At 39.0% G+C, this 15,543-nt stretch overlaps 1 protein-coding gene across 2 annotated transcripts in view; it reads right to left on the minus strand.

Moving 5' to 3' along the window:
• The window catches only part of ZNF521 (zinc finger protein 521), a 381,618-nt gene that overhangs the window by 323,268 nt on the left and 42,807 nt on the right, over positions 1-15,543 (minus strand). For both annotated transcript variants that reach the window (XM_006835027.1, XM_006835028.1), the window contains exon 3: positions 7,155-7,334. In XM_006835027.1, the coding sequence (XP_006835090.1) occupies positions 7,155-7,334 (180 nt within the window). The remainder of the gene's footprint in view (positions 1-7,154; positions 7,335-15,543) is intronic.

The following is a 15,543-nucleotide window of genomic DNA, read 5'->3' on the forward strand; positions in this document are numbered from 1 at the left end:
AACATATATATATATATATATATACACACACACACACAAATACACACAGATACAAGGATCTCTAGCAGTGTAGTGATTAGGAGTTGAACTACTAACCTCAAGGTCAGCAGTTTGAAACTACCAGCCATTCCACAGGAGAAAGATGAGATTTTCTGCTCCCATAAAGATTTACAGCCTCGGAAACCCTAGGATGGCCACTATGAGTCAGAGCTGAATCCACAGCACACCACCACCAACATATACACATACATATATATATGTTGTTGCTGTTGTTAAGTGTCTTCGAGTCAGTTCTGACCCATAGTATAGATTTCCAAGGAGGGGCTGGTAGGTTTGAACCACCAACCTTGTGGTTAGCAGTCCAATGCTGATCCTACAGCTCCACACCAGGACTCCACATACATACATACACATTTCTTTTTTATTTTTATTCTTTGACAGAGAGCAAAATATATAAACAATAAGAAATCCAGGTGTCTAAACCTGGTGTGGCACTGTAGGATCAGCACTGGACCGTGACTGTGAACCACAAGATCAATGGTTCAAACCCAGCAATTGCTCCTCAGAAGCCCTGTACAGGGTCGCTATGAATTGGAACTGATTCGATAGCACTTGGCAACAACAAAGTGTCTTCAGTTCACAAATTTTGTGTGGCACTCAACTCACCTGAAGTCTCATAACTATTAAAAACAAATTTAGTGAGCACAGTACTTTGTACTCATCAATTTCAATTCATTTTCCTCAAAAAATTTTGAATACATACAGTAATAATATTTGTATAGAATCCACAAATTTGGCTACAACTTTATAAATCTGGTTTATAAACACTCCCAAAATTCTAACAGCTTAGCTACCACATCTATATCTCCTACTCATCTTACCAGTAGTATGTGGGCCAGCAGGTTAACAGCTAATACAATGCCATTTAGTTTTTCCTGCACTTACACCAGGCAATTCACATTAATGATGTGAAAGAACACTTACCAGACAACTCAAGTTTGCAAATTAGTAGGAGAGAACAGAAAAATGTCTCATAACAACAAGCATACAGTATTACCAAATGCACTTTACACATTTATCCTGTTAAGTGTAGCTTAGTTTTGATGGTTTACAATGCTAGTTCTTACTCAGTTTTGTAAGCATAATAAAGTCTCCATAATCTCAGCCTTCCCCATAGCACCCTGCTATTAAATCTTTGTTGAGAAGTGTGATGAGACCCCTCTGGCTTCCAGCCCTCCCCACCTCCTTAGGGAACTGGCAAGAAATGATAGGGTTTGTGGATTAGTAAAATGAGAGGTTCTTTGTGCTTTTCCTTCTTTAAATATATATTTTGATAATCTGTCTTCTGCATCAGAGAGTCCCAACAGCATTAGAATGTTGATTTCCCTCCCTTCCAGCCTTCCCTTCCCATCCACTGCTACAATTGAATAGTGGGATTTAATTTTTTCTTTTACCTTTTCCCTTACTCCCTCAAGCAGAGATAATACATAACTTTACTTATATATGTTGGATGTAAGCTAGAGGAAAACTACACCATGAGACAAAAGTAGAGAACTCATCTGTGTAAATGTCACCTTGTTTCTTCCAATTCTTAGGATCTGCTTCATTCTTTCCTAGGTCAAGGATACATGTTCAAAACAGCACCTCTGTTCCTGATCATTCCCTCTGTGCCAGATTCCATGAAGAGTGCGTGGGATGCCCTAAAACCCTCTGCGTTCTGCTAGATCACTGACTCTGGAATCTGCCCAGAGTATCATGTCTACATATGGTCTGACTAAGAGCATGCTCGGTTCTCAGAGTGACTCTCAAATGTAGTCTACAACTGGTCATCATGCTCCATATTTGACCATTTTCTAAGGTTCCCCCTGGTCTAGGCTCACTGTGTAAGACTGTAGGGTGGTTCCAAGTTTTCACATAGGTAGGCTTTCCAAGGAGTGTGCCTCATCCTTGGGGAAGAAAATCCCAAAAGAAAGTGCAGTTACAGGGTAGGAAGAAGGGGTCCTTGTAGGTGTCAGACCAAGAGAATACCTCCACTCTTTGTTAGTTTTCAAATCAACAAGTTGTAAGACTTATTTTTCTACCAGTGCCATGCTATAGTTTCCCTCTAGTTCACTAATACACTATTCCCTCTTTCTTCACACAAATTGTTCATCAAAAATCTTTGGTCTGGTCTGACTGAGTAGGAGCAGACATGCAAGTGAAGAATTCAAGATTAATAAAAGGAAGCCATAAAGAGCAAAGAAAAGAGTTGAGAAAGTAATACGAGATTAAGTGCTGTGCTGTGGAGAAGGTTCCAACTCACCATGATCCTATATAGGATTTATGAGAACCAGCTGATAGTTTGAACCACCGACCTTACTATTATCAATACAGTGCTTACCCTACAGTGCCAGACCAGGACTGTAAAAGACCATCTGTTGTTGTTGTTGTTAAGTGCTACTGAGTCGATTCCAATTCACAACAACCTTGTATAAAGGGCTTCTAAGGAGCAGCTGGTGGGTCTGAACCACCAACTTTGCAGTTAGCAGGCCAATGCTTATTCGACAGTGCCACACCAGAGACCATCAAAACAAACAAGAGAAGCTATGAACAACATAAAAATGAAATCTTGGAGGAAGGACAAGAATCAGAGGAAAGTGAGCAATCGTGACATGGGGCCAAATGAAATGAAGTGAGGAAAGCAGTGGAAAAAAAAAAAAGAGTGAAAGACTAAAAGGATAAAACCAAGCGGGTAAGAAATATGAGAAAACCAACAGATATACAGCTGCCCTTTTGCATTCATGAGGGATCAATTCCAGAACCGCCACAAACAGCAAAATCCTCAGGTGTTCAAGCCCCTTATAGAAAGTGGCAAAGTATTCATATATAACCTATGCACAGCCTTCCCTGTTCCTTAAGTCACCTTTATGTTACTTGCAACACCTAATATAATGTAAATACTATGTGAATAGAACGTATACTCCCTCTTAGCATTTGAAGGATTATTCCCCATCCCAATATTTTCAATTCACTTGGGTGAATTCACAGATGCAGAAATCCCAGGTACAAAGGGGGCTTTACCCTCGCTTGCTAACCATAACACTTTATCAGTAAAGAAACCAAAGCACTAAGAAAAGAGTTATTCAAATAGTAAACAAAAAACGAAGAATGATACCTCACAATTTACACTAAAAGCCTTTAACCAAGGAAAAGGATAAACATATCATCTTCTTTTTTCAATAAAATGCTTCCAACTGTCTTTAATCATTTCCAGATAAGACTGAAGGCAATCCTATGCTAACTCAAGCCTTAACTTTAACACCTGCAATAAATGTGAACAATTGCTGATTTTTGTTTCACTACTTTCTTTCTTAATCTTCTCCTGGTCCTCCACTTCTGCTTTGCCTCATTAATCTGCCACCTTCAAAAAAAAAACTAAAATAAAAATGACCAAGGCCCAAGAGATTTCTCTTTCCTTTTCAACACGTCAAAATCAGGTCTCTGATGAAAATACTGTGGCATGTTAGCAAAGATGACATCCACTGTTCTGAGAAAGTTTAAAATGAAAAGACGAAATGAACTAAGTATCTCAGAGACTTTTCTCTTTTTAACCTTTCTCTTTTAAAAGCAGTATTTAATTCACAAATATTATCTTAGACATACCATATGCTGAAAATGCAGCCTTTTCTACACTAACATTATTAAAGTTTTATGAGACAAGAATAACATCTCATGCTGCTATTCTATCCTGTAGAGCTGAACGTAAGGGTAACTATATGGCAGCCATGCAATCAAAAAGTAGACTCTATATAGTTGTTGTTAAGTGCCATCGAGTCAATTCCAAACTCATAGCAACCCCATATAGTGTGTCTGAGGAGCAACTTGTGAGTTTGAACCATTGACCTTGAGATTCAAACTGATCTTGCAGTCCAACACATTAATCCACAGCACCATAACCAGGACTCCAAATTGTATATAATGGAATTTAAATTTTGATTTTTTAATGATTTTAATTTTTAAAGTTTTCCCTTAACACAAGAGAGAAGACACCCTTACCTGAGGTAAAATTCCATAAAGTGTGTGGAACAATGGAATTTAAATATAATGGAATTTTCCCATCAACTTTTTGAAGCCCCTGCTATACTGGCCACTGCTTTAAATAACCATGTGATTTAAAATGAGTGACACTCCTCCTTAAGTACCAGCTATCCAACTGAAAACAGAATCTTATTCATCGTGTGTATTTATGGGATTTTCCTAAAATTCTATATTCTGTGGAAAAAACTAATTAAGTCAATTAAATGTGCATGAGCTAGAAAATGCAAACAAATCCACAGTGAATACCAATACACACCCAAAACACTGTTAAAATTATAAAGACAGACACAAATGTTAGTGAAGATGTACAGCAGTCAAGAAATCAAACGACTTATCACAGAGTGACTATGAGTCAGAACTGACTTGACAGCATTTAACAACAACATCAATCATACATATATAGCAGATATCCTATTTTAAACACACATATACTCTTCCTTGTTCTGTCTTCTGAGACTCTAGAGGCAACGACACACCTGTAGCAATGAACACATATAATATCCATATACCTCTGTCCACTTTAACCAGGCCTCTTTTTTTTTTAAATGAGGCCAGAACCTGGAGCATGTAGTTGCAATGAAAACTAAGAGTCTTCACACAATGACATAGACATATGTACACAGTATCCAACTTGAGCGGATTCCCATTTGTTAATTATGAGACAACTTGGGCATCAAACTAATGACAGTAATGAATTATCACCCACTGAATAGAATCAAAATCTAAAAGCTCATGTTTACAATGAATAAATATATGAATGAGTAACAAACACATCAGGATATTTACATGATGTCAAAGTATTTTCCTACAACTTATTATATATAAGGGAAAATTAGGTTACAGCATTCTATCGCTGTTACAGGTTAAACTACCTGGTCTTGAGTGCTGTGGTCATGTAAAATACTCTTTTTGTTCTTAAGAAATACATATGATGTATTTAGAGGAGAGCAATGTCTCTGATGGAGTCCTGGTGTGGCGCTTTGGGTTAATGCGCTAGACTGCAGTCAGTTTGAGCTGCAAGGTTGGTGGTTCAAGCTCACCAGTCGCTCCTTGGAAACCCTCAACAGGGTTCGCTATGGGTTGGAACCAACTCATGGCACTTAACAACAACAACAACGTCACTGATCTTCTCTCAGATGATTTAAGAACAAAAATAGAAAGGGTAAGTGGGGACAATGTAAAGATCTGGTAAATCCAGTAAATGGAATATGGGTGTTCCTTTCATTATTGCAAATTTTCTGTTTGTAATTATAGCAAAATAAGATAACCTAAAAGCTACCCCTAAAAGGGTATGTAAACAATACATAGGTGTCATCAATTCCTAAATTTAAGTTCCAAGAAATGATAATAGGTTTCCAGAGAAAATAAAAAATATTCTATAGTATAATAAACATGCCATCCCTTCTTGATTTCTTCTTTGCATTTTAATAAGAAAGTCTACCTAGCTGGGTTTAAGCCATTATTTCCACAATACTCTGCACTGGAAATGGTGCTGAAATGAAATACCCATTAAAATCTTACAAAAAAGTCCAATACTCTGTTATAAGACACAGTTGGAGAACCACTGAGTAATAAATACATTTCCTTCTCATGGTTAACTGAAGACAGATTTATACTAAAATCATAGAAAGAGAGAATACGCATAAACACACATAGCAGACCCTCTGTGGAGCAAAGTTCAAAGGCCCACTATTCAAAGTGTAACAGAAAAGAAGAAGTGTTATCTGAAATGTCCCACCCATCTAGTGTTTTCTTATAGGCTCTATTTTTTAAAAAGAACAGAAATTTGGTAGACTGAGTATGAAGTTTGATGCAGCCATTAAGTGGAACATATTTTATTTCTTATTTTATTTCCCTTTTAATCTGGTTTACCCCAGGAACACTATAGCAGGATGGTTTTTCTACCTTAGAGGGCACATGCTATTGACCAAACACAGAATACAATGATGAAAAACAAAAAGTCCCTGCCTCCCCTCTCCCCAACAAGCTCAGTGAGGGGAAGAGCAAAGTGTACACATGCAGTGAGAACTATAATACTTAAGAATATTTGAGGGGGAACATGAAAACAGTACCTAACTCAGGCAGACAAGAATAAGGGAAAGTTTCTCTAAAGAGCTGATATTTCAGCTGAAATACATTAATACATGCTAAATTTCCATCAATACTCATGGAGGCAGCAAGCAAGAAATCAAACAAATAGTGCATTAGGCAAATCTGCTGCACAAGACCTCTTTAAAGTATTCAAGAGCAATGATGTCAGTTTGAGGACTTAGGTGCGCCTGACCCAAGCCATCGTATTATCAATAATCTCATATGCATGTGAAAATTGGACAATGAATAAAGAAGACTGTACAGGAATTGATACATTTGAATGATGGTGTTGAAGGAGAATACTGAAAGTCCCATGGACCTCCAAAAGAACAAATAAATCTGTACTGGAAGAAGTACAGCCAGAATGCTCCTTAGAAGCCAGGATGGCCAGACTTCATCTCTCATACTTCAGAAATAATATCAGGAGGGACCAGTCTCTGGAGAAGGGCATCATGCTTGGTAAAGTGGAGGGTCAACAAAAAAGAAGAAGACCCCCAATACAATGGGTGGGCACAGTGGCAGCCGCCATGGGCTCAAGTGTAGCAACAATTGTGAGGTTGGTGCAGAACTGGGCAGTGTTTAGTTCTGTTGTGCATGAGGCCAACATGAGTCGGTACCAACTTGAGGGCACCTAACAACAACAACAACAACAACAAATTTCTTTAGGACAAAAAAAAGCTTATGTTGTTTTTCACTTTTTACTTTAAGTCATCCAATGTTAGGTTCTGTACCTACAGGGCATCATTTCATTTGAAAAAATGAAAATATCATAAGCTATTAAATCTAGTGCAATTCAGACTCTAAGAAGAACTGGGACACGGAGTTTGCCACAAGCCACCATCTTAGAATTCTTTCAAAAACTCCTCTAAACTTACCTAGGTGTTCAACTGTGGAGTAAAACGAAGAAAAAAACATATATGGGAACAAACGGAGAAAATCAGAAATAGAACAGTCTGAGAAGACAAGATGTGATAAGTATTGTTTACCTGTCAGTTGACATTGATTAATCTTGTGTTCTGTGATATCGCTCAGTGACTCAAACACCTGGAGGCAGCTGTCACAGCTGTGCACAGCTTCGTCTTCCAACTCCTCCCCGTCTTCCGGCCTCTTCTTACAATCTATTGCCTCTCCATCTTCCGTCTTGTCTTCAAGTTTACAGTTGGGGTCTGAAAGAAAATCAAGAATGTAAGTATGGGGTTTAAAGACAGCTTCTTTTAAAGTAGCATTTAATCTTCTTGCTACCAAAAACAGAAACACCATTTTCCTTGAAACTTCCACAGGACAACTTGGTTGCAGCTTTTATTACAGAAGACTCAACATTTTCATCCCTAAAAATGTTCTGCTTCTGATCACTGAAGGAGTTTCTTGTTGCCTCCTCTGCCATGTAGCCCTTTTCCCACCTCTGAAGCCACCCCAAAGGTTTTAACTTTGTCATTTGCTTTCTTTCTTTTTTTTTCATCGCTTTCTAGGGGCTTTTGCTTAAAAAGGAGAGATAAATCACTTTTTAAATTAAACAGTCTCCAATGCAAAGGAAAAAACCACTGTGCTTAAGAATGAAGTCCTTTTCTGCTAAATATACTCTTTCACGGAAAATTACCAGAATTAGCCAAAAGTCTAGAATAAGCTAAGCTAATTACCATAGGCATGAAATTGACCTTTACTTATAAACTGGTCAAAACACACAGTAACCCTATTATTTGCTAGACAGCGATAGCAAAATAAGCTGTACCACACAGCAAAACATTGTTATAAACACAAGCTCAAGTGTAAATATGTTGGCATATTTCTGGTTTTCAAGAAAAGAAACAAAGAAGGTGACAAGCTATTAACCACAACTTGAGTTGGCATTATCAATGTTGAAAAGTTAAATACTGCGAAACCACACATAGTTTCATTTTAATCCGAGAAAGGATGTACAAACAAGGGGGAATAAAAGAGTAAAGCCCAGGAAATGTTTTTAATTGAAGCTCAATATGTACTTGGTGATTATTTATGCTGTCCTTTATTCCATTTAAGGAGACTTAATGGTGCTGTGGATTAAACCTGGGATGCTGACCTTAAAGTCTGTGGTTCAAATACACCAGCAGCTCTGCAGGAGAAAGATGAGGCCTTCTGCTCTCCTAAAAATTTGCAGTCTCAAAAACCCTAAGGAGTCATCCTACTCTGTCCTTCCTACAGGGTCACTATGAGTCAGAATCGGCTTGATGGTAGGGGATTTGGTTTTATCTAGAGAAATGCACCCAAACATTCTAGTGCTATGAGATGGCAGAATGAGAAGGCAGCAGAGAGGAAAAAAGTGAAGGATGGGAGAGAAAGAACAGGAAATTTGTGAGTGTGTGCACATGTATGTTGTTGTTGTTGTTGTTGTTAAGTGCCATCGAGTCAGGTCCAACTCACAGCAACCCTGTATAGGGTTTCCAAGGAGCAGCTGGTGAGCTTGAACCACCGCCCTTGCAACTCAAACCGACCTTGTAATCCAGTTAATCACAGTTAACCCACAGCGCCATACCAGGACTCCATGTGCACATGTAGATTTGGGGAAAATTAGGCAATCATTCGGATAAAATATGGGTTACTATGTGGTTTAAAACCAGGAAAAGTGTGCATCAGGGTTTTATCCTTCCACCATTCTTATTTGATCTGTATGTTGAGCCAATAATCTGAGTTTGAATTAAGAATAATACTGCATCGAGACTGTAGAAAGATTCATTAATATGCATGATCTGCCAATGAGACAATCTTGTTTGAAGCATTTATGGATGAAGATCAAGGCTATGGCCTTCCATTAGTTTACACCTCAACATAAAGCAAAATCCTCACAATTGGACCAATAAGCAACATTAATGATAAATGGAGAAAATATTGATATTATCCAGGTTTTCATTTTACTTGGATCCACAATTAATGCCCATGGAACCAGCAGTCAGGAACTCGAATGATGTATTGTGAAAATCTGCTGTAAAACACCTCTTTAAAGTGTTCAAAAGCAATGATTTCACTTTGAGGGCTAAGATGTGCCTAACCCAAAGCATGGTATTTCCAACCACAAGCATGTGAAATTTGGACAATGAATAAGGAAGACCAAAGAAGAATGTATGCATTTTAATTATAGTGTTAGAAACCCTGGTGTGGGAATGTGGGAAAAACAACACTAGACTGCACGGTCAGTTTGAATCACAAGGTTGGACATTTAAGCTTACCAGCAGCTCCATGGAAATCCTATACAGGGTCACTATGATTTGGAACTGACTCAATGGTACTTAACAACAATGACAACAACTACAGTGTTGGTGAAGAATACTGAATAGACCAGGAATTGCCAGAAGACAGAAGACACATGTCTTGGAATAAGAAAAGACAGAATGTTCCTTAGAAACAAGGCTGTAGAGACTTGTCTCAAATACATTATCCAGAGGGACCAGTCTTGGAGAAGGACATTATCTTGGCAAAATCGAGAGTCAGTGAAAAGTGAGTGACCCCCAAGAAGATACACGGACACAGTGGCCGCAACACTTGGCTCAATCCCAGAAACAACTGTGAGGATGGCACAGGACCAGGCAGTGTTTCATTCGGTTGTGCACAGGATCACTACAAGTCAGAACTGACTTGGAGACCTACCAACAACAGGAATCCTGGTGTGGTGCTGTGGGGTTAATGCACTGGACTGTCAGATCAGTTTGAAGTGCAAGGTTGGTGGTTAGAGCTCAACAGCCACTCACTCCTCAGAAACCCTACTGCTATGGTCGCTATGAGTCAGAACTGACTTGACAGCACTTAACCATTTGTTGTTGTTGTTATTGTTGTTAAGTGCCATCGAGTCGGTTCCGACCCATAGCGACCCTGTAGAGGGTTTCCGAGGGTGTAAATCTTTACGGGAGTAGAAAGCCTCATCTTTCTCCCGCGGAGCGGCTGGTAGTTTTGAACCGCTGACCTTAAGGTTCGCAGCCCGATTCGTAACCACCATGCTACTTAACCACTTGTTGTTGTTGTTAATTGCCATCAAGTCGGTTCCGACCCATAGCGACCCTGTACAGGGTTTCCGAGGGTGTAAATCCTTACGGGAGTAGAAAGCCTCATCTTTCTCCCGCGGAGCGGCTGGTAGTTTCGAACCGCTGACCTTAAGGTTCGCAGCCCGATTCGTAACCACTACACTACCAGAGCTCCTTACTTAACCACTTAGGTGGGTTAAATATTTCAGATGTTAGAATCACACGTTCACTGAATCAAAATAACTAACAGATTTCTTGGAAGAGTCACCACCACCACTCCACCATCCTGTTGTCTGAAAATGTCCCCTGCTAGTGTGGCGCTGTGGGTTAATACTCTAGACTGCAAAGTCAGTTTGAACCTCAAGGTCAGCAATTCAAGCTCACCAGCCACTCCCTGGAAACCCTATATAGGGTTGCTATAGGTCGGAATCAACTTGATGGCACTTAACAACAACTTGGTCTTTAGGAGCCCCGATGGTGCTGTAGGATAAACACTTGACATCCAACCCCAAGGTCAACAGTTCAAACCCCCCAGCCGTCCCATGAGAGAAAGATGAAGCGGGATAAAGATGAGGCATTCTGCTCTAATAAATATTTACAGGATTCCAAGACCCATACAGATCACGTAATTCTTTTTTTTTTTTTTTTTCTGGCTCTTGTTACAAAGCCTTTTTTTAACATCTACAATAAACTTAACTATATATCACCACCCATCAAATGATTTATATATGTCAAAATCAACTTACACTTCAACATTCTTAGGTTGGAGGAGACAAGCATACAGAATAACCATCTCAAAGAACAAGTGTTTTGTTTATTTATTTATTTATTTTTTAAATAACATACTGCTTAAGTAAATTGGTGATTTGGGTTGATTTACCATCTGGAAAAGTATTGTCTCAACACACTACACAGTGCCCATTTCAATATTCTAGGGTTTAGGCTGCTCATTCCTAGGACAGTAATTATAGGATCCTTCTCGTTTGTATTGTACTTTGCCAAGCACACTACCATGTCCAGGTGGGTGCTTAGTAAATATTATTTGGTGATGACTATAAGGAAGAGGAAAAAATTTACATAAAAATATCTTTACTGCTATTTTTTCTACAAAGAGGAATAGATCAGTACTTCCAAATTAAAGAGCATCTGCATGCTTACATTTACCAAAATTGACACTATTTGACCCACTACAGATGAACTTTCTGTTTTTAAATGTCTCACCAAGAGCTCCAGATGCAATAAATGGATAATGGTCCAGACACTGGCAACAAACTAAAACCAAGTGAGTGTATAGTATTACCAAACTAGAGAGCAACTCAGGAAAAGTAAACAAGTGCCTCAACTCAGTGCACTGACCCCCAGCACCAGTCAACACTTGTTGGAAGGCAGCAAGTGTACACTGAATATTATTAGTTGTTTAGCATGAGTTCCCAGTGTCTCATGAAACTGACAGCACTCAAGGAAATGAAGGTGCTAGGTCTGAATTTTAATATGATTATTTAAATGCTACCCACCAAGTTTGCAGACCTGTTTGTTTTAAATAAGGAGACACTCTGAATACTTTTAGTAGTATGCAGGGGAAAACGGTAAAAACTCACCTTCCTTAATATTCTTAAGAATGTGGACACTTCTTAAGAATCCAACATCAAAAATACTAAACAAATAAGAATGCATGATGCTTTAGCTCCAGTGCATGCTTCTGACACTGTGACTAGTTATTAAAATGAGGGTCATTTTAAGACTAATAAAAAAATGTTTCTGCTTCCACGTCTGCATTTACAGATAGAACCCTTTAGGGACTGAAGTCAGTCAAGCTTATTCACTTCTGCTGCAACTTTAGGATGCATGCTCCAGCCAACTGGCGGATTTGTTTTTAGGTCAACACTTAAGAGGGACCCTCTGGGAGATGGGTTCGATTATAGGCTAGGATGCCATGGTGCAATGAGTACTTGAATCTCAGGTTCTCTTCCTCCTCTTAAGTAGATTTTTCCAACCTCCACTTTCGTTTTAAAAATAAATAAAAAATTCTTTCTTGGCCATTCAAAATACGCTTCTTTGCATTAGGGGTCTCCAATCTGACTGTCAGATGATGTAGGGAGACTGAAGAAAACTTACCCTGTCAACCAATTCCTTCCCACAGGTGGCTACACTTCAATAGTGGTACATGGCCTTAGTTAGGTAGTTTTTCTACAGTCTTTTGAGATTGAATCATAAAAAATAATTGTACTGCTCTGCTAGCCATTCAAACCTCTAACTTCAACCTGAGGGGTTATAAATATAAAGTTTATGCCTCCAAGCAACCCCCACCCCAAATATCACTGCACCAAAGACAACTGTTTTTCCAACTCCATTGCTATGCTATAAACCCACCCGAAGAACAGTATTTTAATCTATCCTTAGCACCCTGCACCACAACTACAAACTCCCCTAGCTCCAGGCACTGTTCTCCCTCCTCTGCCCTGAATGATGCCTCCCAACCACGTGGGGTCCATCACAGGCACTCTCCCAGTACAACAAAGGGGGCCACGGAGCACTGACTGGGTTTATCATGTTCTGAGCTGGATGAAAGACTACATATTTTGGAACACAGACATAAGATTATTAGAAAAAAAAATTATAATAAATGGTAGCTTTCTGTTTCCAATTTTGTTAACATTATTTATAAATGGAAACTTAAAAAGAAGCATGGTTTTTATGTTCTCTGGCAGGTGGTTCTATCCTTCTTCTCATCATCCATAAAGATTGCTATTGCTACAACTTGGTTTAATAAAATTACAACTTTGGGGAAAATAAAGAATTGTACTGGCTTAAAAGTGTTGGAGGCAATAAACCTATGGACTTCAATTAATTTCAAGTGTGGGATCAGTTTAAGGCCAACCAGCAGAAATTCTATTCTGTCCATGTAAAAATGAGGTTTCACCACATTTACTTTTTATAACCTATATAAAAGTCAAGTAAAAGTAATGAATATCTAAAAGCCATCTCAGTGGACTGGCAAAGACTATCTGTATTCTTGAAACTCATCTTACATATTTCTCTCTGTGCAACAAGGATCCCATGCCTGATCAAAGCTAAAATGTCAAACGACTGAGAAAACAGCCCAATTTCCAATCCATTTCACTGCCCTGAAATGGACCTCCTTCCAAGCCACTTTTGCATGGAAAAGCACTGGCAAAAGAAAGAAAAACTAAGAGATCATGTGGTTATAATTATTACCAGGCAAGGAATATTTCTGCAGCTCAGTGGTAAAGTAAAACTCTGTCGCTCTCTGCTCCCAATAGTGTCCATCGCAAAACAACTGCCTCATTAAATCTCTGCAGTAAGATTAATATGCCGTAGCTGCACTACATTTATAACTTGGTACTCTATAAAAAGCACATTTAATGGTAAGAGCCAGAGCCTAGATACAAAGTATTACTATAAAAACTTCTGGCAGCATGTACACAGTGCAGGCCCTCTGTCTTTCTTGCAGGAGATATTAATGAGACTTTTCCTGGTTCACTCCAATCATAAAGCCCTACCTTAAAAAACAGAGTCTGCTTTTATGGAAGTGGCAGAAATGCAAGATGCTGAGGATGATGTACTTATGAATACATGAAGATAACAACTACATTGGCAAGAGATGAATGAACCCAAAATATTCCACATATACACACACGCAAACTTAAAATTGGACCATTTCCTAACAGTTTGCTCTCTGGTCATAGCCAGCTTTGCACAAAATTAAATAGCCACAGCATGGATTACTCAATCTCAAATCAACATATTGCCAGTATGTTCAAGAAACTACCAACTAAAGGTTACATTCAGAACCACAACAGTGTCAAAGAGTTCAACCAACTACCTAGTAAAGAATACATTGTTGTTGTTGTTAAGTGCCGTCAAGTCGGTTCCGACCCATAGCGACCCTGTACAGGGTTTCCGAGGGTGTAAATCCTTACGGGAGTAGAAAGCCTCATCTTTCTCCCGCGGAGCGGCTGGTAGTTTCGAACCGCTGACCTTTAGGTTCGCAGCCCGATTCGTGGTTTTAATATGAAGGCCTTGACCTCCAAGATTTTAATTATCAAAAAAAAAAAAAAAAAAGAATGCTCAAGAAAAAGTGCTCCCAGCACTACACGGCTAGTGGACTAATAAAAATATAATCTTGTTCTGTTATTCTTAGAAAGGTGCCAAAGTTCTTTCTTCCATAAATATCTTCTTAAAACAAAAATTATTTAAAGCATTACAGCTCAATATCTTATGTTCAGGAACTCTTTGCTGACTAAGGAAACAAACAATTTATACAAATAAACTTCCCACCCAAATTCCCCAACAACATTTCAAGGTGCCAAATAATAATTGTCTAATGTCATTTATGGAAGTGTAGTGGCTCTGTAGGGTTAGCGCTGGACTGTGAACCAGTAGGTGAGCAATTCGAGCCCATCAGCAGCTCTGCAGGAGCAAAGATGTGGTTTTCTGCTCCAGAAAAGATTACAGCATTGGAAACTCTTTACAAGGTTGTAGAGTTGGAACTGACTCTATGACACTAAGCAATAATATTGTTCTGTAAAGTCCACAAATACACACCCAATTCATCTAAGGTTGGCAGGCATTTTTGGAATTCTGATGTGTACTGTAGGATAACTGCTGGGCTGTTAACCACAAGGTCAGGGGTTCAAATTCACCAGTCATTCTTTGGAAACCCTATACAACAAGGGTGGGGAACCTTTTTTCTGCCAAAACTTACAGTATCATTCATGGGCCATACAGAATTATCAACTTAAAAATTAGTTGGCTATCATTTGGTGAAACATTTAATTAACTCACCCCTAAACCGACTCCATGGCACTAACCACCACCACCAAGGTGATGGCTCGAGACCTGGTGTAGCCTAGGGGATAATGCACTAGATCGCAAGGTCGGTTTGAACCATAAGGTCAGAGGTTCAAACTCACCAGCCGCTCCTTGCAAACTCTATACAGTGTTGCTGTGAGTCCACGGCACTTAACAACAACAAAAACAGTAATGTGATAGCTGGAACTGCAGTTGCCTTCGCAAGGCCAGACCAAATGATTTTGTGAGCCTTATATAAGCCTTATATAGCCCGCAGACCGAATGTTCCCTACACCTGCTATACAGGGTGGTTATGAGTTGTGGAATGGACTGAAATGCCCTAACAACAGCAACATGCTTAAAAAGAAACTCAGGCGCTACCTGTTGGAGCAAATCATGTCTAAAAGCACTCCTCCTCTGGAGGTGTATTCAACACATAGTCACTACTTGCTTATCTTTCTCGCTTTTTAAGAATAAAGGAAAAACTACCAAAGAGTTAATAAGGCACAGAAAGTCTTCCTGGTTTTCAAAAGCCAATGGGTGACTACAATGTTCAATAGACTTCTGTGAACCC

This window comes from Chrysochloris asiatica, unplaced genomic scaffold (genome assembly GCF_000296735.1).
Source record: "Chrysochloris asiatica unplaced genomic scaffold, ChrAsi1.0 scaffold00015, whole genome shotgun sequence".
NCBI classification, from domain to species: Eukaryota; Metazoa; Chordata; class Mammalia; order Afrosoricida; family Chrysochloridae; genus Chrysochloris; species Chrysochloris asiatica.